Source organism: Panthera leo, chromosome D4, assembly GCF_018350215.1.
Source record: "Panthera leo isolate Ple1 chromosome D4, P.leo_Ple1_pat1.1, whole genome shotgun sequence".
NCBI lineage: Eukaryota > Metazoa > Chordata > Mammalia > Carnivora > Felidae > Panthera > Panthera leo.
In genome coordinates, this window is record NC_056691.1 from 17,042,733 (window position 1) to 17,070,320 (window position 27,588).

The window sequence follows — 27,588 nt, forward strand, 5'->3', positions numbered from 1 at the left end:
TTTTTATTCTAGAAAAAAATTCCTATTGTTTTGATAACAGGAATTTGGAATTACAGCCATCGGTGGGTTGGGCATCTGACTCTGGCTCAGGTCATGATCTTGCAGTTTGTGAGTTCGAGCCCCGTGTCGGGCTGGCTACTGTCAGCACAGAGCCTGCTTTGGATCCCCTCTCTCTCTCACCCCCTCTCTGCCCCTCCCCTGCTCCTGCTTTCTCAAAAATAAGAAACATTAAAAAGAAAAAGATAAAGAAAAAAAAGATTGTGGCAGGCACTTTCGATTTCTCACCTGTTCCCTCCTCCTTCCTTGCTGAAAGAGGCTTGATTTTGTTCCCGTGGCAGCATTCCCAGACAATGAATCATAATTGGTTCAAATGTGACATGACACCCTCTATCTAGCCTCCCTTTGCAGTGAGAAGTGGCCACGTGAGCCAGTTCCGGCTCCAGGGACATACGAAGTCTGCAGGGGACACTGTTGGGTGACTCTGGAAGGCACGTGGCCACCTGTGTGTGCCTCCCGACACCATCGTCCTTCTTGGTTACTGACACTATCTTGGGAGTTTCCAATGCTTCCCTGTGACCTCCTGGTGATAGGTCCACAAGTCCAGGGTGGAAAACCCTGGCTTTTTTTCTCCTGACATTTTTGAGTCGCTGCAAAAGCGAGGTGCCATATAAAATATGACACCCATATAAAATATGACACCCAGGGATTTATTTATACTAAAGTTATTGATAAAGAGCTACAGTTTACCTGAAATTCAAATTTACCTGTGCGTCCTCTAATTTTGTTGTTTTTTTCCCCCTAAATCTGACAACTCGATGTGCAAACCCTAGACTGCCTGCCTTAAACTTTCTTCTTTTGTAAAAATAAATAAATGAATAAATAAATAAATAAATAAATAAATAAAATAAATCCCAATGAGTGTAAGTTACTAGTCCTCGAATAAGATATTGGTTGCATGTGAATCCATTCCTGATGTAATAGGAAGTTATAAAAAGTACCCGCTATTTTTTTTGTGTTCACCATGAGCCAGACACTGTGCTGGTGAGCAGGGGCGTGTCTGTAACGAAGTCACAGAGGTCAGACCTGCCTTCATGGAGCTTCCATGTAGCTGGGGAGATAGCCACTAAATGAGCGGCTGTGTAGGGGGCAGGACAGTTACAATTGGGATGAGTGCTGCGACGGCCAGGTAGGGCGGCTTTGAGAGCGTCTGTGGAGGGAAGGATGAGAGAAGTCCTCCATGAAGCAGGATGTCTGCCTCTGTGGAGGGACAGGCTGGTTGGAGGGAAAGGCTGTGGCACTTGCTCCGAGTGTCGGGAACAGCCTGGGTGCCCGCCATGAGGCAGGAAGGGCCCTGGTAAGTTTGAGGGCAGGAGGTCTCAGCACCGAACAGCAATGGACTGAACGATGGGCAATGAGAATAGAGAGGCAGGCACACTGAAGCTAGTTCAGGGAATGCCCTGGGGGCCGTGGGAAGGATTTTGAACATGACCCTTATTCTACGCTACACCCATGCTAAGTACTGTTGATATTCCCCTTTTACAAAGAGGAAATGAAGACTTTGAATAGTGTGATCCAAGTCATATAGCTATTAGGTGGAAGAACTGCCAGGGTTTGTTTTTTTTGTTCTTTTTTGTTGTTTTGTGTAGTACGTGTGACCAAAAAAACCCCTTCCCTAATTGCCACTGAGGACAAGCTAGTTAGAAATATAGAAATAGTGAGAGCTGATCAAATGAGTTACAGTTAAAGTTAGTGTAACATACATTTCTATTTGTAAAGACTGAGAGGATTGTGAGCAATCTGTTAAAAAAACAAGAGGTTGATCAGTATAATACATGATTTAAATTCCAGTATTTAAAGAGACCTCAAAACATTATAGAATTCAGATCTCCTGTCTCTTCCTTTCAATCAAAGGTACTACTTATCATCTAAGTAACTGTAACTGATTTCTGGGACTTCAAACCACTGGTTTGACAAAACCCAAAATAAAACAGAAAATATACCATTTGTAACAAAGTAGCAACACAAGAGACACAGCAACCCAGTGGTTTTACACATATGCAAGGAACAGGAAAAGCAGCCACAGCGACAGAACCCACACAAAAAAGACATTGCAGCAAATTGTTGATGCGCTCAATGTGACTGCTACTCCTGGTAAAGCCTTCATTTGCAGGAAATAGGCATCGGTACTGGATGGTAATGAAGATTATAAAAAAATTAAAAATAGAAAAATATCAGCATGCTTTGGGTAAATCCTTTGTGATCCTTGGATGTGTGTGTATCTCTATACACACATTGCACACATATATACCTACACACACAGAGACACACACAAACATAATGGATTACACATCTACTGGATTGTGATGTAAACCTTATTTCGTACTTGGTCCTATTTGGAAAAGTTTGATGATCATTGGTCTAGAGGAACTGACTCGTTAGTGAGCTAATGCTGTATCTCTGCACTCCTTGGAGCGAGAACAACTCATCAAGGTACATTCCCGTCCAGTGGCACGGATCCCTATTTACTGTTCCTCACGTGGCGGAAATCATATGTGGTAACACAAACGAACGAACTACAGCTGTCATCATACCAAAGTACATATTGTATCTTCGTGCAGGTTCTTGAATAGAGGCCTTCGAGTTTCCTAATTCATCCCCCGAAGGGTTCAGTGCACTCCATCTTTACGTTGTCACGTGCAAACCTTGGGAACAAATACAAGCAGAAGAGAAATGAATAGAGAATTCCAATTTCCATTTTTATTAAATCTTTACACTATCAACAGTAAATCTTAACGTTAACGTCACAGGGATTCTGGGACCAGAAATGCTGGTTTTCCACAAAGAACTAAATAGAGGCCAAGTCTCATTCTTTTAATCCTTGATTAAATTTAAGCCCATCTGAAGATATCAGATACCCAATATCATTTGCAATTGGTATAATAATCATTGGCTTAAAAGAATGAAATAGTTTGAAAATTAGAAGAATATCACAAAGGGTGGCTGGCTGTACTAGAATTATTGTTTTGGAATGTTATCCTTGATTTGGGAAAAGTGTATTGGTACCTTTAATCTTTTTTCATAAACCAAGGAAGCGTATGTGAGCCTGACTTTGGGACTTTGGCTTGAAACTCAATGATAAACCTGTTGTATTTGTGCTACATAGTTTGTGTTGGAAAAACACACATTTTTTGGTGTACTCATCTCTGAAGTATGTAAATATAAAAATGATTACAGTCTTTGACCAAGCAAGTGCTACTTCCAAAAAATTTTAATTGTTTTTAATGTTTATTTTTGAAAGAGAGACAGAGACAGAGCATGAACGGGGGAGAGGCAGAGAGAGAGGGAGACACAGAATCCGAAGCAGGCTCCAGGCTCTGAGCTGCCAGCACAGAGCCTGACACAGGACTTGAACTCCCGAACCATGAGAACATGACCTGAGCTGAAGTCGGACGCTTAACTGACTGAGCCACCCAGGTGCCCCTGAAAAATTTTAGTATAATTCAAGAAGAAAAAAACAAGTGATATAGGCAGATATTTTTATAGCACATCATTTGCTAATGTGAAAAACTTACGATGGCACTAAATGTCCAGCAATTGTGAAATGGGTCATTAATCCTATGATAATGTGGACTACTGTATTAGATAATTATACTACTATTACCTTTAATTGGACATATTTTAAATTCAGTGTATAAAAATACCAAAAAGAAAATACACACATTTTATTAAATTTTTATTTTGCAATCTCTTATTCCTTAGATTTGAAATGTAACATAGGACATCTTTCTTCTCCACTGAGATGTCAAAGCCAAGTCTTATAATGCACTTTTTTTTTTTTTTTTTTAGAGAGGGAGAAAGAGCATGTGAGCAGGGGGAGGGGCGGGGGGGCGGAGGGGAGGGAGAGAGAGAGAAGGGGGGGAGAGAGAGAGAGAGAGAGAGAGAGACAGAATTTTAAGCAGACTCTATGCCCAGCACGGAGCCTGACTCAGAGCTTGGTCTCACAACCCTGAGGTCATGACCTGAGCCAAAATCAAGAGTCAGACACGTAACTGAGCCACCCAGGTACCTCCTTATAATTCACTTAAAAAAAAAGTTTTTTAAGTTTATTTATTTTGAGAGAAAGAGAGAATGAGTGAGCAGGGGAGGGGCAGAGAGAGAGAGAGGGAGAGAGAGAATCCCAGGCAGGCTCTACGCTGTCAGCACAGAGCCCGACATTGGGCTTGAACTCACCAACTGTGAGATCACGATTTGAGCCGAAACCAAGAGTTGGGCCCTTACCTGACTGAGCCACCCCAGGGCCCCTATAACTCACTTTTAATGAGCAAAACAGAACTCAGCCTTGACTCCTTTCACTGGGAGAGCTGTTTAGTTTTGCTCAGTTTCATTTTATAATAAGCTCTATAAAGCTCCTTAAATAGTAAATACTAATGTAAAAACAGAAAAACCCATGGCAAGTAACCATGTAACCACGTAAAGAGACTGATGGGAACGGCAAAAATATTGACTGTGTCCTCATTAAAATGGTAACACTGCTGATTGGTGGGAATTTAAGTGATTTTTTTTTTTTACATAAAAACTTTTAAAAAATAATTAATGTGCTTTTATAATGAGATGGAAATACACACTTTTCCCCTTTTTCCTTCCTGAATGTGGGAGCCGATCTCCCGCCAACTTTTTCTAGCTCCTACCCAGTACACGTGGCAGAGTCGGGCTCCTTTGAAAACATAACAAGTGTGCCAAAAAGAAAACCATCGCCATGAAAATAAACATTCTCAAAAGGACTCTGAACGTTCCGATGGCTAGCCTGCCTTGTCATTGTGAGAATGGGTAACGACTGCATTTTGCCTCAAACACTGAATTTAAATAAGGATTAAATTAGAACTTTATGTTTCTTACTCTCCTGGGTCATTTGTGTCATTAATAATTAAATTCAATCTCTGTTTCCCTCTCGTTATTATTACTTTACCACAATTATGATTTTATGTGCTTAGAGTGGAAATTGAATTCAGCAGGTTTAGGAGATGTTACGCGAGGCCTGCAGAGTAGTGCTTAGAAACACGGGCAAGGCCTCCCTGCCAGCTCAGCCCCTGACTGTGGGTTAAACCAGGCCACACTGAGGATCCCTCCAGGAGGCTCTGCCAGGGCACCGCGGTTTAAGAACTGGGAAGGGGGGGGGGGGGGTACTATAAATAATACCAGAACTTACTAAGGCAACTGGAAAAAAAAACAAAACAAAACATAGATCTTAAGAGGTAAGAAAAGCTCATCTACTTTGGACTTTATAGCTTTTTTAACATTCTTTATTTTTTCTCCTACTTAACTTTACCCAATATCTAGGACACAAACGAGATAGCCTTAAAAGGCGAAGTTGAATACTCCTTACAAACCTCTAGGACGTAAGCAAGGGAAAAGGTGGGTGCCACACACGTGGACATGTACTTTCTTGTGGGCTTTCAGTGTCCATCAAAACATACCTGTTGTCCTTGGGACGGATGGCCTTGGGACGGATGGCACACGCTGGCGTGTGGTGTGGAACTAGGTGAGGTTTGCCTGAGCTATTTGCTTAAGGCTCCTTTCATCTTTATCAGGAGATGGGCGACAAGGCAACGCCACAGAGTCACTAAAAAATGGAGGTGAGGGGCGCCTGGGGTGGCTCAGCTGGTTGGGTGTCTGACTTCAGCTCAGGTCATGATGTCACGGTTTGTGGATTCGAGCCCTGCATCGGGCTCTGTGCTGACAGCTCAGAGTCTGGAGCCTGTTTCGGATTCTTTGTCTCCCTCTCTCTCTGCCTCTCCCCTGCTCATGCTCTTTCTCTCAAAGATGAATAAACGTTTACAAAAAGAAAAAAAAGAAAAAGAAAAAAAAAACAGAAATGGACTTGAGCACTGGCCATTATTAAGAGGATGGAAAGGTATAGGTGTCCAGCAGCTAAAACACCCTGAAGTATCTCACTAGGGCCAGAAAGGGAGCTGATAACCCTCAGAAAGAGGCCCTGGCTCAGGGGCTATGATTTATGAAGGCTGAACGCCCCCTTCACCCTACACCTCCTTATAGCCATTCATGTCAGTGCTGAGTTTCCCGGCCTTTCATCCAAGTAACAGATGGCAGAGGTAGTCCGGTATATCTGCCACGGACTGTAAGTTCCACTAGAAGAAACCTTAAAATGCTACTGAAATTTCTTCAAACGGGCTCCTGCCTCTGTGAAGGGCTGAGCCTGAAACCAGGAGTGTGGAGGACCAGTGGGCTGGCTGGCTGGGCTCAGTCCCCTTGTAAGACAGGGATTTACTGAGAACAAAGGAAATCTAATTCTTATTAGAGATGATGACATCGGGCTAGGGTAGTTAAATGCATGTAATATTCTCCACTGCAGGAGTGACTCATACCCACCTCTCTTGAATGAGCATTTTGCATATATTCACCATGAAAACCCTGTTAGTTCAAACAGTTCGAATATAACAGCAGGTAGGTCTAGAGTTTCGTTCTCCCTGCATGCTTTTTCATCCTTCTGGTTTCTACTGCCTGCTCTGCTTTCCCTTTGGGGAATTTCTCCCCCTAAACAAAAGGCCTTAAGAGAGGCATTCAATTATAAGATGTGCGCATGTTCCAGTCCTAGCCAATCAGAGTATGCCATCTCCCTGGCCAAAGTGATTGGGTTAGCACAAGGCATGTGACCCAAGCAGGACCAATCAAAATCTTCCCTGAGAATTTTTAGCTCGGCTAAAATGTAAAAGTGCTTTTTTTTTCATTTCTTTTTTTTTTTTTTTGTCCTTTCATATTGGTTTTTTTTTTAATATATGAAATTTATTGTCAAATTGGTTTCCATACAACACCCAGTGCTCATTCCAAAAGGTGCCCTCCTCGGTACCCATCACCCACCCTCCCCACACTCCCACGCCCCATCAGCCCTCAGTTTGTTCTCAGTTTTTACGAGTCTCTTATGCTTTGGCTCTCTCCCACTCTAACCTCTTTTTTTTTTTTCCTTCCCCTCCCCCTAAAAGTGTTTTTAAAAAAACCATTTAAAATAAAGAATTTTAAACACATGCTAAAACAGTGAGAATCACATATAAACCCCTGGGAACCCAAAACCCAGCTTCAACATTTATCAACTCATGGGAAATCTTGGGAAAGGATTAATGGTCTTTTTCTACTGTTGAGCCTAAGAGGCTGTTCAGCCTAGGAGTATGGTGCTGCCACAGCCATCGTATCTGTCAGTAGAGAGAGTCTGGCTTCAAAATAAACCCAAACAGAACGTGGAATTGTGGCAGAGTCTTGAAGATGACATTTGAACCAGCTTGATCCAGCTGAGCCTGAAGCCACCGCTACCCCTGTACTTTCTTTGTGCTTAAACTAGATAAAGGAAAAGTTTCTGGTACTTGCAAAATGTGTCATCTTATACGAACACCTTAAGGAAACATTCAATTAATATTTTTTAACATCTTGTGTTTATTTTTGAAGTATTTGGGAAAATAAATTCATGGGAAATCTTCTAGAAGAATAAAGGAGATGGGGAATTCTTGACATATTAAAATGAGATCACCAGCATTTTAACTTCACTCTGCTCAAAGGATAATTTCAGTCCCATTGAAATAACATCCATCTACTAAACAATTTAAACGACACAACATAAACATATTTTCACCCTTAAATAAAAAAAACCTTACAAACAAAATAATCAAGTCCCCAAGCCCATTCAGAGTCTCTGATTCTGAATTATCTTCAAAGCAATGAATATTATCATTCAAAGCAATGAATGATATAATCACTCCTATATTAGCATTCTGGTAAGCCACTCTTGGGTATAAAATGAACTATTTTCCTGGCTGTTCCTTCACCATCCATAATACTTACACTTTTGCTTTGCTAGTTCTTGTATTAGATCTTCATACACTTCTTTAAAGAGGTCCTCTTCAGATTTTGTTCCATCTAGGTAAACTGGGAAGGAGAAAGGAGGGCGGATCGGTTAGTACAGGATTCTTACTCTGGCACTTGACATCTCTTAAGAATACGAATAGGTTTGGGGTGCCTGGATGGCTCAGTCCACGAAGTGTCTGATACTTGGGTTCAGCTCAGGTCATGAGCTCATGGTTTCATGAGTTTGAGCCCGCATCTGGCTCTGCACTGAGTGTGTGGGGCCTGCTTGGGATTCTCTTTCTCTCTCTCTCTCTCTCTCTGTCTCTCTTTCTTTCTGCCCCTCCCCCACTCACACTGTCACTCTCTCAAAATAAATAAATAAACTTAAAAAAAAAAAAGAATACGAATAGGTTTAAACAAAGAATGCAGGGCCATAATGTAAAAAGAAATTAAGAGTCATTAAAGAGAGAAATAGATTACAGTCAGGAACAATAAGTTAAAAAAAATTTGGTTTCAGAAATGCATGCTAGCAGATGTGAAAGTTATTTTTTGAAAAAGCAAGAGTTACGTGGTACTGTGCATGTGGCACTTTAGGAGCACTGCAGAGGTGTCTCCCCAAAAGAATCATTTAAGGGGGTGGTTCTCCAACCTACGTATGCATCAGGCTTGCCTATGAAGCTTCTTGAATCATGCAGGGGTCTGGGCTGTGCCACGTATGTACTGACTCAGAATTCTCCAGGCCCAGGAGATATTTTTACCCAAACTGGCATAGTTAATTTTGAAGAAAAAGTAGAAGCTATGTAGGTTAAAGGAAGGAAAGAACTCTTTAATCAGAAAACTGGAGGTATGGGGTGCCTGGGTGGCTCAGTTGGTTAGGCGTCCGACTTTGGCTCAGGTCATGATCTCACAGTTCACGAGTTCGAGCTTGGGCTCGGTGCTGACAGCTCAGAGCCTGGAGCCTGCTTCAGATTCTGTGCCTCCCTTTCTCTCTGTCCCTCCCCGCTCACACTGTCTCTTTCTCTCAAAGATAGATAAACATTAACAAAAATAATTAAAAAAAAAAAGAAAACTGGAGGTAAGAGATAAACTTGTCTGTTAAGAAAAGGATGCACAGTTTGGAAGGGCTAGAAGCTGGGAGGTCGGAACACTGTAGGGATGAGATTTTAGAGCAAGGCTGTCTGTGCCTTAGTCTTTAGGGGCCCTGAAGTATGTTTGGATTTTATATCAGAAAGCTGGAGACTCTGAAGGTATTTCAGCAAAGGGGGCATGGTTAAAGTGGCATTTGAGATGGAGAGGGAGAGTGCCGCTCCGTATCTATTTCGTCACCCTGTTCTACTGAGCACACGCGTCCAACATCACACCCTCTGCATCCACCCTCACATAGCCAGGGGAATCGCACTAAAACAAGAATTTGATATCAACTATATCCTTGTTTAAAATTGTTTTTTCAGTTTGCTCATTTTGAGAGAGAGAGCAAGTGCACGAGCAGGGGAGGGGCAGAGAGAGGAGAGAGAGAATCTGAAGCAGGCTCCGTGCCGTCAGCGCAAAGCCCCATGCGGGGCTTGAACCCACAAACCGTGAGATCGTGACCTGAGCTGAAGTCAAGAACAAGACACTGAGTCACCCAGGTGCCCCTACCATGTCTTTGTTTAAAACCTCTCTGTACAGGGCTTCCCACTTCTCCCAGGATAATACCCCAAGTCCTTAACTGGCCTGGTAGAGTTTAGATCTTCCCTGTGTCTCCAGTATCACCTCTCTCTCAGTTTTCTCTACCAAAAATACACCAACCTTCTTTCAGGTGCTACTCGCTCCTTTGTGTCCCTGGTCTTTTCGGGTACTCTCTGGAGTGATCTTCTGTCTACCGACCTATCTCCCTTTGTCCATTTAAACCCTTTAGAGTGTGTTTTAAGAGGCTTCTTCAAGGAAGCCTTCCCGGATTGCTGGGCCTTGGGCCGTCCCCCTGGAACTTGGTGGCACAGCACTTGGCATAGCTAGAGAGGACACGCTCGTGCAGCCAGGATCTTTAACGGCTGTTTCCTGGACAGAATGTTGGCTCTTACAAGTGGGGGCAGGTTTTGTCTTACTTCCCTTGACATCAGCAGGACACTGCCTTACACACAGAAGACATTCACTCAATATGAGTTTCATGAATGACCACCTAGAAGCTGACAGGCTTTGACGAGAGTTGAAGACCGAGAAACAGAAACCAGTAGCGCCTACTGTGGAAGCAGAGGAGCCCCGAGTGTTGTGGCTTAGAAGGATCCTTTATTATGTAATCCACGAGGAAAAAACCTCCTAACGTCCTTGCTCTTGTGGACTTAAAGGCAAAGACAAGTAAATGCCCTCTGTAGAGGGAGAAAAGGCGCTTACCAATCTCCCACGTGATCTTCTCCATTTCTCGTCTGTGCTTTAGATACATGGGCCACACGTGGCCATCAAAGTACCCTGGGGTGTCTGGAGGCTCGTAGACTCTCGTACTATCAAAACACACAGGAAACTTTATACTGATGGAAACACACAATTGATAAACTAACAGTGGTCAGGATAATGGGAAAATCACTGAGACTTAATCTAAACAGGATTAAGAGCATACATACATTTTAGATTCAGTGCTACTTACAAAGACAATAAAATGGATTTACTTTCCGGGTTCCAAAAACATTATTTTTGTAATTCGCTACCATTCATAATTATTTGCCTACGCTTCAGTGCTTTATAAAAAAATCAAGGGCAAATATCAACATAAATAATGACAGAGGAACTGATATGTTGGATTAAGCTTTCAACTAACTGGTGTCCTTTGTGGCTATAGCAGAACAATGGTTCACAAATTTAAAATTATAATCAACATGGGACTGGCTCACTTGAAGATTTAGGACAGAGAAGTCAAATGGTTTGTCGAAAGGCCTTTTCTTGGAACAGTAATTTGCAGGGTGCCTGGGTAGCTCAGTCAGTTAAACGCCCGACTCTTGATTTCAGTTCGGGTCATGATCCCATGGTTGTGGGACTGAGCCCCACATGGGATTCTGCACTGACAGCTCGGAGCCTGCTTGGGATTCTCTCTCTCTCTCTCTCTCTCTCTCTCTCTCTGTCTCCTCTTCCGCTGCTCACGCCCTCTCTGTCTAAATAAATAAATAAATAAATGTATGTTAGAAAAATAATTTGCATTAGTTCAGGTGGAGAGCATTTATGTAACAAGGTTTTGCTCTTTATGTAGAAGAGATGAGGCATTGTTGAGATATACACTGCTCAATAATGTTCTTTCCTTGTTTTTCCTACAATTTTGTCTTTTAAAAAATTAAAAACATGTTTTTGCTTAAAAAATTTTATTTTTTGTTGAAGTACAGTTGACACACACTAGTTTCAGGTATGCAACACAGGGATTCAACGTGCCTATATGTGACTCCATGGTCACCATGAGTTAGCTGCCATCTGTCACCATACAAGCTGTTCTAAATACGACCAACTCTATTCCCTATGCTGTACTTTTCATCCCCATGCATATTTTGTCTTTGGAATTCCAATCCACAAAGGTGATACCAAAACTCACCTCCTCCTCCTCTTACATTCTTCATACGGAATGGTCAGAAAGTAGCTTCTGTTCCATAGTGTGTCGAGGGGCCTAAAATAACAGCATATTTAGTTCGCAAGGTTTCCCTTCCCCCACCCCCCCACCATTCACTAAAGGTCAGTATAAGGTTGAGGATGCTTACTTATAATTAAAGAGAAGGAAGCCTTCGACGATCAATATGGGAATTTCCTCGGCACTTCCAGAGTCTGTTGATGCCAGGGACTGTCCTTGGCTTTCCATCCAGCAGGAAATGGTGGACATCATTTTTTCCATATTGAGCGCTTCAAGAACTTCAAGTAAATGTACAAAAATACATGAAATGAATACAACAAAAGTTTTATGATGTGGCTTTGTATGATGAGTATGTCTAGGGCTCTATAAATACATAAAATAATACTATTTCATTTACCTTTCAAAGTAGCTAATAAATATTTTAGACAAATTTAAACTCTATTATTGACAAAGTGATATGTTTGAAATATTTAAAACAAATTTTTTAAATATTTATTTTTGAGAGAGAGAGAGAGAGTGAGCGAGTGCAAGCAGGGGAGGGGCAGAGGGAGAGGGAGACACAGAATCTGAAGCAGACTCCAGGCTCTGAGCTGTCAGTACAGAGCCCGGTGCGGGGCTCGAACCAATGAACCTGGAGATCATGACCTGAGCCAAAGTCAGACGCTCAACCGACTGAGCCACCCTGGTACCCCAAAACATTTTTAATACGTGAAATTTCAAATATATACAAAAGTAGAGTACGATGAATTCCCATGGCCCCATTACCAGCTTCGACAATCATAAACTCATGGCTAATCTTGCTTTATTTATAATGCCTGTTCCCCCTGTGACTACATAAAAGTTTAATATTTTTGATAACAAAGTATCTATAAATTAGTTTGAAAGATAAATGATATGCTGGGGAAAATACCTGCAATGTATTTCACAACATCTTTAATATATAAAGGGTTCTCATAGGCAAATAAGAGAAAAATCATTAAAAATTTTATAAAGGGACATGAATATGTCCTTTTCAAACTCTAAACTGCGTATACTTTTTGAGCTTACAATTATAATTCTGCAAAAGTATTCTATAACACTGATTCTCAAAGTATAGTACGTAGACCAACAGCATTGGTATCACTTGGGAATTTACCAGAATTGTAATTTCTGAGCCCTACTCTGGAACTACTGAATTGAGCCATCTGGACTTAGGTTTTTTAGTGGAAGGTTTTAAAATTATCGATTAATTTATTTAATAGACATAGGACTCTTAGGATTTTCTCTTCTGTTATTAGCCTTGGTAACTCGCATTTTCCTAGGAAATTGTCAATTTCGTTAGAGTTTTCTAATTTAGTTACACAGAACGTCCATAATATGCTCTTATCTTTTTAATGTCTGTAGGCTCTGTAGTGATACTACCTTTGTTGTTTTTGATATTTGTAATTTGTGCCTTCTCTTTTCTTCTTGATCCGTCTTGTCTAATCTGCTTAGGGATCAGATTCTTGAATTTGTAGGTTTATGTCTTATGCCAAATTTATGATGTTTTACCTACTTCTTTAGCACCACACTCTTTCTCCTTTCCTTCTGACACTCCAATGATATGAATGTTAGAGCTTTTGTTATTGTCCCATATTTCTGTTAATTTCTTTTCAGTCCATTTTCTCTCTGTTGTTCAGATAAGAGTAATTTCTACTGTTCTGTCCTTAAATTCAGATTCTTTCCCCTGTCATATTTATTCTGCTCTTGAGCCCATTTGGTGAGTTTTAAAATATCAGTTTACTGTATGTTGTCAATTTAAAAATTCCTATTTGATTTTTACCTCTTCTATTTCTTTACTGAGGCTGTCACATTTCTCACTTGATTCAAGAATGTTCACAGTTGCTAGCTGAAGCCTTTTTATGAATGCTGCTTTAAAATCCTTGTTAGATAATTCCAGCATCTGTGTAATCATGGAGTGGTTGTTGATTTCTTTTGTCATTCAAGTTGAGAGTTGCTTGGTTCTTGATGTAACGAATGAATTTCAGTCTCGTCCTGGAAGGTTAGGGTATTATGTTGTGAGGCTCTGGATCCTATTTGATCTTTTTTTTTTTAATAGGTAGTTACCCTGTTTAGGTGTGGTATGCAGGTTCAGGTGGGGATGGGTGGTCATCCCCCTGCTAAACCTCACCAACATGGAGTGGGGGCAGCCACGAGGGGAGACGCGGGTGTAGCTTCATTGTCGCTTGGTGAGGACAGACGTTCAGCTCTCAACTGCATCCTCCTGACAGTAGCTGACGCTCCTCGGGTGGGGACAGTGGAGTCTCACCACCTCCACCACCACCTCCCACCGCGTCATCCTGTCTCTGCTGTGGGTGGCTGTGGGAATCCAGCTCTCTGGCTCCAGTGATAGGACCCCGGTGGGGTCCTTGCCTTGCTGGTGCCGGATGGGTCCAGAAGTCTTGCTCGCTAGTCCCTGCTGACACCGTGAGGGGACGACGGTTTTTCCCTCTGTGTTTAGCTACAATAGGGTGGATATTATCAAAATGATACTCGATTTGAGTAGGCCATCCTTTTCCCGGTCCTTTGACTAGAGGGAACAGGTTTCTTGGGGCTTTTTTTGTCTGCACCTATTGATGATTCCATGTTTCACACCCTTCCAGTACCCCTTCCTGGATATATGACAGGTAAAAAGAAAACCCACAGAATCACAGTCATGCCCTTCCTCAAGTCCTGAAGGCCCTAGGCGTTTGGCTCCCTTCTTTTCATCTTCGAGTCTTCCTTTGTTTGTCATGTTCCATCGAGGATTTTCAATTATAAGGGGGAGGAAGAGCAAGGAATGGGGCCAATCCAACTTAGCTGCAACCAGAAATACCATTAGTTTTAATATATTTTCATTACTGTTCAGTTAAAAGGATCTTCTGATTTTCACTGCGATTTATTCTTTGGCCCACGGGATACACAGAAGTGCTTTGCTTCAGATGAAATGTGATGACGTCTGGAATTTACTTCAAAAAATATAGAAGGAGAAGGTAAGGGTACAGATGAAATATAAATTGGTCAAGAGTGCATCATTTAGAAGTTGAATCCATGAGAGTTCATTATACTTTTCTGCCAACTTTTGCATATGCTTAAATTTTTCCAGAATGAAAGGATACTGATTAATTTCTAAACGCTTGGGAGTTTTCTGCTTACTCTTTTGTTACTGATTTCTAATTCAGTTCTCTGTGATTAGAAGATACCTCTATATTACTTCAAGTTACTGAAATGTACTAGGAATTGCTCATGCCCTTGCATACGCTCTCTATTTTAATTAACGTGCCCTGTATTCTTAAGAAAATCAAAATGTGTATTTTGCTGTGATTGGCTACGTGCTCAATATATGCTAGTTCAGTTAAGTTTGTTAATTGTGTGCTTCAAATCCGTTATACCCTTACAGTTTTTGTCTGCTTTTCCCACTAGTTACTGAAGAAGTTGTATTAAAAATCTCCCACAATTGGGGTGCATGGGTGGCTCAGTTGGTTAAGTGTCTGACGTTGGCTCAGGTCATGATCTCACGGTTGGTGGGTTCAAGCCCTGCACCCGGCTCTGTGCTGACAGCCCAGAGCCTGGAGCCTGCTTCAGATTCTGTGTCTCCCTTTCTCTCTCTGCCCCTCCCCCACTCACACACACACTCTCTCTCTCTCAAAATTAAATAAACTTTAAAAAAAAATTTTTTAAATCTCACAATAATTATAGATTTATGTATTTCCCCATTTAGTTTTGTCAGTTTTTGCTTAACATATTTTGAAGTTATGTTATGAGGTGCATACAAATTTTGGATTGTTTATCTTCCTGTTGAATTAACTTATTTATCTCTTTGTTTTTAGTAAGATATTAGTAACAGTATCTCTAGTGACACTCTTTGTGTTTACTTTGTCTGATATTAGTAGTTATACCAGATTTCTTTCAGTAGGCATTATTATTCACATGGCATTATCTTTTTCTAGCCTTGTCTACTTTTCTTTGTCTTAATATTTAAATATATCTCTTGTAAGGAGCTTTTTTTATTTTTCTTTCAATCCAGCTTGACAATCTTTGTTGTATTTTAGTTCAATTAATTTAATGTAGCTACCAATATATTTGGCTTAAATCTATCATCTTACTCTCATTTTCTACTTTTCCATATCTTTTGACTTCTTTTAAGTTCTCTGTTTTTTACCTCTTCTGACTTATTTTGTATGTATCAACTACATTTTATTTTTTTTTAATTTTTTTTTTTTTTTAACATTTATTTATTTTTGAGACAGAGAGAGACAGAGCATGAACGGGGGAGGGGCAGAGAGAGAGGGAGACACAGAATCGGAAGCAGGCTCCAGGCTCCGAGCCATCAGCCCAGAGCCCGACGCGGCGCTCGAACTCGCGGACCGCGAGATCGTGACCTGAGCTGAAGTCCGACACTTAACCGACTGAGCCACCCAGGCGCCCCTGTATCAACTACATTTTAATGATTCTATCTATTTATAAACTTGATAGCTTTGTGTCTTTAAATTAGCCTTTTGGTGGTTATCATAAAGATTTCAACATTACCTTGATTTACTTTAAATTTGTGTACTTGCCTAAAAATTTCAGATTTTCCTTAAGATAGACTCCTGGAAGTGGGACACTTGACACGCGGCATGAATATATTAAGGGCTTTGGGACATGCGTTCAGTCTCCCTTCCAGAAAGCTTATGTCAGTTGATATTTCCATTTATGAAAGTTTTTGTTTTATGAAGCCTGTGCCATCATTAGATAATTATTTCTTTACAGATCTGTTCACTCTGGGGCACCTGGGTGGCTCAGTCAGTTAAGGATCTGACTCTTGGTTTTGGCTCGGGTCATGATCTCGGGGTTTGTGATATTGAGCCCCACGATGGGCTCCATGTTGAGAGCGTGGAGCCTGCTTGGGATTCTCTCTCCCCCTTCCTCTCTGCCCCTGTCCTGCTCATGTGCACGTGTGTGGACACGGGCTCTTCTCTCTTAAAATAAACACTGAAAAAAAATCTGCTTGCAAGATAAGTGGGAAAAAATCATTTACAACTCTTTGGCTACTTCTGAGGTTGACTTTTTATTGTATATTTATTAATCGAATAACCTTTTGCTTTTGTAAAAAGCTTATTTATATCCTTGGACATTTTTCAATTAGAATATTAGTGTTTTTCTTATCAGTTTATAAGAACTCATTCGCATTAGAAATAATTCTTTGTCCGTTGTTGAAAATGGTTTTTCCTTGTTTAACTCTTACTTTTTAATAATCTTCCTTACAAACCTTCGGTGCGGGGGGGGGGGGGGGGGGGGGGGAGGAAATGAAAAAAAATATCCTGGCTACAGTTCAAGACACAAGAACAGGCAGCGAGTCAAGGATTTTGCTTCTCTTAAAACTATCATGTGTCTGTAAGAACTGATTACACAACATTTTTCCTCTAAGGTCGTCAAAGTTAAAAATAAAGAACACAGTTTATGGGTCTTTAAGAGAGTTGTTTCTGCTGCCAGCTTGCATAAACACTCAGTGATCATCTTGTTAGTTATCAAAGTTGATAAGACCATTAAATATAGTTTATTAGCATGACATTCTCTAGAGGAAAATAAATATTTTCTGACTTTATAATCCTTTGGCTTCAAAACAGTATTAGATTGGGCAAGGGAGCGAGGTGAATCCATCTAAAAAATATTCGCTAACCTTTATGAGCAGTGGAAAGAAGAAACCAGCTGTCCGGTGCACCTTGGTCACTGGGAGGGAAGCCCACAGGATGAGCCTGGACTTTGTTCCAGACAAGACTGCAGGGAGGGGGTGAGAGTAGAGCTATGTGTGCCCCCCCGGCAGGGATGAATATAGTACCAGCAAATATACCTTGTTCTAGCTTTAGAAAAAAAAAATCTATTGTTCCAATGTTTTCAGTTTTAAATATAAAACTGGGGAAAAAGGGTTTCATTTATTATTTATTTATTATTCAAAAAAATTTTTTTAATGTTTATTTATTTTTGAGAGACAGAGATAGAGCATGAGTCGGGGAGGGGCAGAGAGAGAGAGGGAGACACAGAATCCGAAGCAGGCTCCAGGCTCCGAGCTGTCAGCACAGAGCCTGATGCGGGGCTTGAACTCACGAACCACGAGACCATGACCTGAGCCGAAGTCAGACACTTCACCGACTGAGCCACCCAGGTGCCCTGGGTTTCATTTATTTAAATAGTTGGACATAAATCAGAAACCTTTACAAAAGCATGTGTAGAGTATAACAGTGTGCTTGAGCACGTTTCGAGACTGTCTTCACAGACAGAGGTTTGAAACAGAAAATGAACATTTGTGCATGTTTCACAAACTCATCTACTTACCGTCATACTGCAGAAATCCATTTGCGTCTGTCTCTATCTCAGACTCTGGCTGAAAAAATAACGAAGCACCCATCAAAACTGTGCAGTGCAGAAATAATACAATTATAGAATGAAGAGGCAATAAACTTTTAGTAAACGCTTTGCATGAGGAGGATAAATAAAATCAGAGCCGCAACAATAAGTAATGCCATCTAGTGGATCAGTGACATTACTGCATGGAACCTGCCTTCACTACAAAAGCTGTATCGTTCAGCAAAGGCTTTCTGGACGTAATTTAATCAACCGGCTACTAGGATTTTGTTGTGTTAAATGAATTACCTGAGAAGTTTTAGATACCTTAAAGAAATCATCCTGAGATACGATACTGCAGTTTGGGAGGTGTTTCTGCAAATTCTTAGCCAGTGTTGTCTTCCCGCCATTTGTCACACTGAACAAAAAAAAAAAGGAAAAGAAAAAAAAATCAAAAATACCAAGAAGGAAGATGCATTTAATATAAACCATCTTAAAGTGATCTTTAAAAAAAAGGATATTTAAAACAATACGTATGGGATGCCTGGCTGGCTCAGTCGTAAGAGCATGTGACTCTTGACCCTGGGGTCATGAGTTCGAGACCCACACTGGGTGTAGAGATTACTTAATAAATAATTTAAAAAATAAATAAGGTAAAATAAAACAACATGCAATGTCTAAAAGAAATTATTGGGGCACCTGGGTGACTCAGTTCGTTGGGCATCGGACTTCAGCTGAGGACATGATCTCACGGTCTATGAGTTCAAGCCCCACATCGGGCTTTGTGCTGACAGCTCAGAGCCTGGAGCCTGCTTTGGATGCTGTGTCTCCCTCTCTCTCTGCCCTTCCCCTGCTCACACTCTGTCTCTCTCTCTCTCAAAAATAAATAAACATAAATGAGAAATTATTTCTTTCATAGATATGTTGGCAAAACCATAGCCCTAAGTAGATCTACCATAATAAATGATAAGAAATATACTGGAAAGGATGGAGGAGAAAGGAAACTAAGTACTGGGCAAGGGAACTGGGTAATACTAAGGCTTAAAAATATAGCTACTATGTGGGAAGCAAAAGAATGTTCTGTGTGTACTGAAACATTCACAGGGTTCATATGCAAAACCATAGAATATGAGCAGCACTTTTGGTTCAAGTGTATAAAATTGCAGGTGGGTCTGGGGCGCCTGGGTGGCACAGTCGGTTAAGCGTCCGACTTCAGCCAGGTCACCATCTCGCGGTCCGTGAGTTCGAGCCCCACGTCAGGCTCTGGGCTGATGGCTCGGAGCCTGGAGCCTGCTTCCGATTCTGTGTCTCCCTCTCTCTCTGCCCCTCCCCCGTTCATGCTCTGTCTCTCTCTGTCCCAAAAATAAATAAAAAACGTTGAAAAAAAAAATTTAAAAAAAAAATTGCAGGCGGGTCATTGTGATTTTGTTTCCATGTATCGTAGAGAAAAATGGAGGATGGGCTTATTACAAGCACTTAGCACACAACCACAGCTCTGCTGTGCTGCCTCCTTTCTCCTTAACCTCTCTCCGCTTTGGGGACAGGTGGGAGAACCCAACGAAGCGTATCACATGCAGTCATCAAGGCTGGACTGTGACATCAAGGAGAATGGGGACCCTGACTAACTGCTCCGTGTGTCTACTTTTCCAGCATCTAATGCCACACACAGCGCTTCTCTAGTCATTTGGTCAGAGCTTTTCTCAACCTGGGGCTGACGTTTCTGAGGGTCTGTGGACAGACTCATAGACTTTGTGAACTTGAATGGGAAAGAGATTACATCTTTATTCTCACTATATTCTAACAGAACTTTAGCTTCCCCTTTAATTATGAATATAAGTAACAAACATCAGTAGTCTTCACAGTACCTGTGACTTTGTCACCAATAGAAATCATAGATATTTTCATATTATGGTACAGTTGGGGCAGATATCTTGAAGCATCATCGACAGTCATCATTATTTCAAATTTATGGCAGTTTTCAGACCTACCGCTGGATACTGTTATCTAATAAGTTAGTAAACAAATGTATATATCACAATGCTACAATTTGTTTTGAAAATATTTTTATAACTGTATTTCAATATAACTGGTTTTTCCTCTGTATTCCTATGTTTTACTTTGTGCATTTAAAACCATTCCTCTAGGGGCGCCTGGGTGGCTCAGTTGGTTGAGTGTCTGACTCTGGATAAGGGCTCAGGTCATGATCCTAGAGTCGTGAGATTGAGTCCTGCACGGGCTCCGCGCTGAGTGTAAAGCCTGCTTAAGGCTCTCTCCCTCTCCCCCCTCCCCTCCTGGTATTCTGTCTCTTCTAAAAACAAAACAACAGAAAACAACAACAAACAAAACGTAACGTTACTTGAGGCAGCTCTTTCTGTTCACAGGTCCTGTTCCCATGCTACAATAAAACCACTTGGTTTCTCGGAAAACAAACAACAAAATATTATATTAAGTCAAGGCTTCATCATACGACCAAATGTCCACACTACAAAGACTCTCTTTTGTTGTTTAAATGTTCATTTGTTTTTGAGAGAGAGAGAGTGTGTGTGTGTGTGCACGCTCAAGTGAGGAAGGGGCAGAGAGAGAGGGGGGGACAGAGGATCCAAAGCAGGCTCTGTGCCGTCAGCGGGACTGAACTCATGAGCCATGAGATCATGACCTGAGCCAAAGTAGGACGCTTCACCAACTGAGCCACCCAGGTGCCCTGATGGTACGAAAAACTCTTAACTGCACATTTATTTGCGAGAACCTGTGCTTAATCCCAGTTGAAAGAGTACAATATATTTAAAATCTAGAAAAGAAACTAACATTAATTCACCAAAATTGTTTATTGGATTTATTCAATATCACCTATATAACATACCTACAAAGTACAAGAAATAGGATTCAAGTTTTTCCAATTAACCTTAGAATACATAATTGGGTAGGATATGGGTGATCTTCTTGAAAAGACGGGAAAGTGGGGTGGGGTGTTACTTTTTGCCTTCAGAAAATACTGGTACAATTTTTTTTTTCCCTTTTAACAAAAAAGGCCAAAATCCATGTTGAGTTTATATAGTCCAGATTCTGAACTTTGGTTTAAAATAGAGAGTAAACAGGGATAACTTTATTATAGTATAAGCAACCTGGTTAGAAAATGTGTCATATTCTAGACTTATCCCTTTCAGATGATACAGTCAAACCGACAGTAATTAGATCCCTTCTCATTGAGTTAGCTGGAGACAATGAAGAACAGGTACTCCGGTTTTGTAGACTTGGAGGAGAGAGACCAGGCAGAAGGCAGTCCAGGTGAGACAGATGGGAAAGGGAATTTAACAAGAATTTAACAAGTCGGAATTGAACAAGCTCAAGTCTAAGATCTACACTTGGAATCCTGCTCGGGTGACAGCTTAAGACTAACTCTTCCCTTTCAGCATGCTCAGAACCACTAGGCGCCAAGCTCACAACCACCTCACGTGCATTCCAACCTCAGGGCAAGAGTGTCCCGACAGGTGCATGCTTTATCCTACGATATGGGGAAGGAAAACGACTACCTACTCGGAGCCACTTCCATCTTTGTTCATAACACCCAAATAAACGCACAAGTCCTGGTCCATTTGTTTTTTTGTTACATAGCCAAGAGACAAGAGGGTTAAGTATATTTGGAATATGACAGAGCCCTAAGGAGGAGTTAAAAAGGCTATCTGTAGGTACTTAAACAAGAGGAAATCCATTCTGTAGCAGGTATATATTAATATTTCCGTTTTAATTTTTTTTTTAACGTTTTATTTATTTTTGAGACAGAGAGAGACAGAGCATGAACGGGGGAGGGGCAGAGAGAGAGGGAGACACAGAATCGGAAGCAGGCTCCAGGCTCTGAGCCATCAGCCCAGAGCCCGACACGGGGCTCGAACTCACGGACCGCGAGATCGTGACCTGAGCTGAAGTCGGACGCTTAACCGACTGAGCCACCCAGGCGCCCCAATATTTCCATTTTAAAGTTGAGGAACCTAAGGATTGAAAAACCGTATACTCATAAAGCTTACCCAAGATAACAGCTAGCAAGTAATAGCATACAAAGTCTAACTCCAAGGCCCATGGAGTTATATATATTTTTTTAATTTTATTTTTTAAAATTTACATCCAAATTAGTTAGCATATACTGCAACAATGACTTCAGGAGTAGATTCCTTAGTGCCCCTTACCCATTTAGCCCATTCCCCCTCCCACAACCCCTCCAGTAACCCTCAGTTTGTTCTCCACATTTATGAGTCTCTTCTGTTTTGTCCCCCTCCCTGTTTTTATATTATTTTTGTTTCCCTTCCCTTATGTTCATCTGTTTTGTCTCTTAAAGTCCTCATATGAGTAAAGTCATACGATATTTGTCTTTCTCTGACTAATATCACTTAGCATAATACCCTTCAGTTCTACCCACGTAGTTGTCTATGGATGAATGGATAAAGAAGATGTAGTATATATATACAATGGAGTATTACTCGGCAATCAAAAAGAATGAAATCTTGCCATTTGCAACTACATGGATGGAACTGGAGGGTATTATGCTAAGTGAAATTAGTCAGTTGGAGTTATATTTTTTAACATCACATTTTTTAACATGAAAATCTGATAAAGATTATATACCCCTTCCCCGGAAAAGTGAATATCATCACACATGCATTACATTTCCAGGATCTTGACTGACTCTTGAACCCTCTGGAATCCCCACTATTCCTGGACGTCTTAACGTAATGATTATTTCATAGGGTAGCAAGTGGTAAGTATACAAGAAAGATCCAACACTGAGTCTAGAGGAAGGAAGAAAGGTAGGAGCAGAGGTCGCTGCAGCCGAGTCTGGCAGGTGCTTCGCGGAAGCAGCACTAAAATGAAATGTTGGCACTTGCTGAGGAAGAGAGAGTAAAGAGGAGGCTTTCTTAGGGAGGTGTGGGCAGCACCCAGTGCACGTGGCAAGAAAGCCTGAGGCAGATATTGAGAAGAAGGGAATACGTAGAATGCAAGTTGGACTCGATGCTAGAGTAGACTGGGCAGCTGCCTCCCCAGGTGCACCCCTGCTTCCGAGGCCTGGTGTGGACTGACCCCGCTCTCAACTCCAGGGCAGGGTCCCGCTGGCCTCAGCTCATCAAGGCAGGTCCATCCCTTTGGCCACAGTGACTGTGTGCACGGGGTAGAGCTAGTGCCGTCAAAGGGAAAACCGTGACTTACAGGGAGAAAGGCAGGCTAAGAAGAACAAAGTCTCAGGACCTACTGGTCCTTGTGACCAAAACATGGAGCCAAGTCTAGGACGAATCCAAGTGGAGGAAGACACAAAGAGACGGAAAGAAACAAGTCTTTGGGGATACCACAGAGCTCCCGGATCAAACCTCTCCTACAGCCTACCTGTCCCTGAAGCTAATGCATTTCTTTTATTACGTATGGAATGGTCTTCATGCACCAGGATACTCAGATTACATTCTGGGTGACTGATAACCACTGACTATTGTTCACTAAGCGAGAGAATAATTAAAACTTTTTTGCAAGACGATTCAACTGGCAGAGAGGTATGGAGAAAAGGTTAAGGGGGGGAGGGACTGGAATTTGGGAAAGAGGGTCTGAATTAGGATGATGGCAGTGAGCGCAGAAGGGAAGGCATGGACAAGAGAAGCCATGCAGAGAAAAACCGGAACTCTGGTTCTGGTTAGATGGGAGCCAGGCAAGGCAGAGTTCTGCCACTGGATTCATCCCCTTTGACTTCTGATTACTTACCACAGTAATGTAATACAGTAACACAGTGATCTCCCCCAAATCACAAACTTCTAATTTTAATAGTCTCAAGTATTTCATTAATTGGACCATGCACAATGTGAATGTACCCAGAAGAAAGATGAACATAAAACAGTAGCAAAACAAATAATGTCCCTTGCTGTCTTATTTGCATGCACACCTCTGGTACCAGAGAGACTGGGCGACCATATAATTTAGGACACTTTTGAGAGGGAGAGGGGCACACAGCTAATAATTATGCCAGGGCAATAAGGACATAGGATAAAAAAGCATCTGATGTTAACTCCAGAAAAGAAATGGTAAAACAGGCAGATTTTGATTACTGAGGGTCCTGTTTCTCTGTTTGTAAGAGACTCTCTCATCTCCTGCTGCCATTTATAAAACAGCCAGTGGCCTGTTCCTTTCTTCAGGATTCAGGAATCCTGACTTCTCCTTCCCCACCACGTCTACAGGAAAACACCCTTTGGACATCCTGAGTACGTCCACCGGCTGTTTGTAGCAAAATTACTCACCCACTGATTCCCACGACAAACGTTTTCATAATTAGCTTTGAAAATCACGTCTTCGTAAAATTTCCTAAAAATTAAAAAAAAAAAAATTGAACGTGTATCACTTGGATATCTAAAGACTTGGATATCTAAAGAGTCCTAAATTAGGAGAGCCAGCTGAGGGGGAAGGATGACCATGACCTCTGGGGAACCCCACCCTGGATTATCCACATTCAGGAGAAGAGCTTCAACTCGTAGCAGCTTCTCTGTCACACTCACAACAGCTGGCGTGTGCTCCAGGCTTATAGGCCGGAGTCTCAGAGACCACACACGACAGAGGTTCATAACTCTGAAACTCAGTTTTAAGATTCAATCACCTGGAGATGACCCGTTTATTTCCCCAGTGGCAGGGAACCCACAGAGCTGGGGGGAAACGTCACTGTTGGCCAGAGGCAAAAGAAAGTGAATTCCCTTTAAGGGTACTATTTCCTCACTCAAAAATCAAAGTCCAGGGCCAGGGTAGACACACTTTTTCAGAAAAGGGCCAGGTAGTAAATATTTGAGCCTTTGGGAGGCAAGAGGGAAACTCAAAGTTATTACGTAGGTACTTCTACAACAAGAGAGAAAACAAGTTTGCGTAACGGTTTTTTTTGACAGAAGTCAAAACGTAATAATGGAGTACAGTTTTGTTGTTGTAATACGCATCTACTAACGAGAAGAATGGAATTCCTTTCTTACTGGGATAACATCTCTCTTGCTGGATTTCAAAGTTAGCGTTCCTAATCAGAAAACTGACTGCAAATGTTCAAGCCTAGGGCCAGGTTTTAGCCACAGGCCATTGTTTGTTGACCCCTCGTCTAGTGGGTGGAGGGCAGTTTCACACAAGGCCCCCTAAGGTTCAGTAAAGCAGTCCTATGGATATTCTAATGGAGTGTTTTCACCTCTTTACGTGAAAAGGAGGCGCAGCTGCAGGGAATCTCACAATAGTGCTTCCTGAGGGTTGCCTGAACTAATGCTGCTCTTTATTCTGGACTGGTCTGGTGGGGTGATCAGGGAGCTAATCTGGGCCACTGGGGTGAGTGGCCACGGAGCTGGAGACCCCCAGCAGCCCTCCCAATTCCCATCCCTGATCTGTGTCCAAGCGACTTATTTTCTTTCTTCTTTCCAAGCTGCTAAAAAGCACTTTATTACCAAGAGCAAAGAAAGGATGCCCATATGTGCTGGCTTAATTGTGAGGCTCTCATGCATAATAGATGTCATTTTTATTGATGTATTATTAATGGCTGTGAACACTGAGTGGCAAGGGCTCCTGGTCCCCCTGCTTCATGCCACAGCTGTGCATACACATGAGGATATTGGATCAATTACACAGCATGCAAAGAACAAGTGTGGCTGTGGCACTGGAGAGACGCTTGAGGGGATTATTTGGGTGGCAACGAGCAATTCAGAAATAAGGAGTGAGAGTCAAGAACGTACCTGTAAAATTGCTTGGGCTCAGGAGGGAATTCCCACAGTCAAATGCAAGTTTTTATCAAAACAGGAGTCCTTAATTCGATGGTAGTCAGCAGTCTCAGACTGCCCAAGACTGTTTGGGTAAATGTTGGCTACAATTTAGTAGCACCGATCACGTGACCATGTGCTGAGAGGGGTGGGGAACTTCGAGAAGCCAAAGCAAGACAGGTGCTGGGGTGAGGGTGGGCCCAGCAATACCAGAAGTCATTTATTTCTAAAACCGCACTGGATGCACAGGGCAGCACCCAGGTGAACTCCAAGTGCAGGGCTGGAACCGTCCGCCTCCACACTTTGTGTTATTACACTGCCTGCTGCCCACTTTGAGAACTATTTTAAAATCACACTTAAAAGCCAGCAATCAAGACTTGCCCCACTCCAAATATATGGAGTAGCAGACCCCATGAGGCGAAAACCGGCTTGATCAACTACAAACTAAATCACGGGCTGTCCCTGGAGAGACAACCCCTATTTGATCTGGGGCATCTGATTCCCTGGACTATTATACCACCTCCAATTTCGTGAGCTATTTATGTATTTTATTTTCTCAGCACAAAGTTTTCCTCAACAGCAGAGTCATTTACATGGGGGGCAGGGGGGGGGGGAGAAACTAAAATAGCCCAGAGCAAACCCAAAATGAGTATTTTAATTTCCTCTGATACCTTTTTCACCCTAAGTAAGATAGGATGCTGAATCCTTTTTTCACTACTTGTATGTGCTTATTCCGTGTATTCCACTACTAACCGAGGTACATTTTGGCCTCTAAACTGCAAAACGGTCAGAAGCGGTATGTGCAGAAATCAGCAGGTTATAAGGAAGAGAGCAACTCTCAAATACACATAACGAAATGTACCTCTCAGGGCATCTAAAGAACAGTCGGATATTTTGAAACCGGTGACATGTTTCAGGACTTCTCACTTAGTTGTTTTGTTCAGCAGATATTTTGATTATCTTCTCCCACACAACAGGGAAGTCTTTTCCTACTATTGTTTAAACTTTGCTCCCTTTTAGTAAACAGAATTTCCGAATACTCAGCCCAGGCCCCTCTCCCTTGGAATCGCTTTTATCTTTCACTAACCCCCAGCAGAAACTTTCAAGCTTCCCTTTACATAGACCCTCCTGTAAAGTTTTTTCTTTTAGGTTTTTTTTTTTTTTTCCCCTTCCCTTAAAGATACAACTGATTTTATTACATAGACTGTGCTATTTTGAACTGAACGCACACTTGTATTTCTTGTATGCTCTGGCCCTTGCCTCCCACTGGAGATTCAATCTGCTAGGTGAGGGGTCGGCGAACTTCTGTGAAGTGCAGACAGTCAATGTTTTCGGCTTTGGGGACAGCAGCTCAGCTCTGCTGTGGCGGAGAAAGCGGTCACAGGCAATATATAAGCCAAATGAGCGTGGCTGTGTTCTAGCAAAACTTTATGGACACCGAAATGTGAATTTCTTATAACTTTCACGTGCCACAAAAATCTTCTTTTGATTTCTTTTCAGCCTTTTTAAAATGGTAAAAATCATTCTCAGTTAGCAGGCCGTACAATAATAGGTGGCAGGCGGGTCGTGGTGAGTCCACCACAATACTCGTGGAATAAAAGGCTGTCTCCTCTCGTGGGGATCAAGAGCTGGCCCTGTCCCTGGTGACTTCACAACCCTACCACCTCTTGGTTGTCTCTTACTAAGGATTATTATGGGCCGTTAAAGCACCACGCCACCACGGACACATCCTCCTCGGCAGGCCATCTAGCAGCCCGTTTGGGGTGCTGAAGAGTCCCAACGAGGCTCGAAAGACGCAACCAGGTTCGGGGTCCAGCACAGCCACACGTCGGGAAGACCTTCAGGCCTCGGCGACGCTGCGCAGCGCGGCCGGGTCGCGCAGATACTCACCCGCGCCAGTTCGAGTCTTCCCAAGCAAAGCTGCACAGGCGCTGGCCGAATGCGCGCCTGTCGCTGACCCGCCGCAACCCCCAAAGCTCGCTAGCGGAGAGGCCCAATGCCCCTCCTTCCGCGCTCCTACCCGGTAGGAGGCGGCCCAGGTAGCAGCCGCCAACCGATGGCTCCGTCCCACTCGGGCCGGACGCGGCGCCG

The 27,588-nt window shown here is 42.2% G+C and overlaps 1 protein-coding gene and 1 non-coding gene across 3 annotated transcripts; both read right to left on the reverse strand.

The window, feature by feature from the left end:
- Positions 1–210: 210 nt before the first annotated feature.
- NMRK1 (nicotinamide riboside kinase 1) lies at positions 211–27,473 on the reverse strand. Of its 2 annotated transcripts, none has more exons than XM_042913438.1 (9): positions 27,388–27,473; positions 24,022–24,085; positions 18,083–18,173; positions 17,747–17,795; positions 11,565–11,712; positions 11,402–11,473; positions 10,222–10,328; positions 7,849–7,932; positions 211–2,702 (listed from the first exon to the last, which is right to left on the reverse strand). In XM_042913438.1, the coding sequence occupies exons 2-9, from the start codon at positions 24,048–24,050 to the stop codon at positions 2,683–2,685; spliced, it is 600 nt and encodes a 199-aa protein (XP_042769372.1). In that variant the 5' UTR covers positions 24,051–24,085; positions 27,388–27,473; the 3' UTR covers positions 211–2,682. The 2 variants fall into 2 exon arrangements, with proteins under 2 accessions (XP_042769372.1, XP_042769371.1); XM_042913437.1 differs by having other exon boundaries at positions 10,222–10,355.
- On the reverse strand, positions 4,646–4,759 carry LOC122205739. Its single transcript, XR_006196240.1, has one exon. It is a non-coding gene; the product is annotated as a small nucleolar RNA SNORA12 (small nucleolar RNA).
- Positions 27,474–27,588: the final 115 nt, after the last annotated feature.

What these genes read in the sequence shown, in the direction of transcription:
- NMRK1 (XM_042913437.1), bottom strand. Translation starts at nt 24,050, where the DNA reads ATGAAAACGTTTGTCGTGGGAATCAGTGG. An exon ending in TTTGTCGTGGGAATCAGTGG is followed by an intron (nt 18,174 to 24,021) that starts GTGAGTAATTTT and finishes TTTTTTGTTCAG; the next exon opens with TGTGACAAATGGCGGGAAGA. An exon ending in GAATGTAAGAGGAGGAGGAG is followed by an intron (nt 10,356 to 11,401) that starts GTGAGTTTTGGT and finishes TGTTTCCATCAG; the next exon opens with TATAAAGTTTCCTGTGTGTT.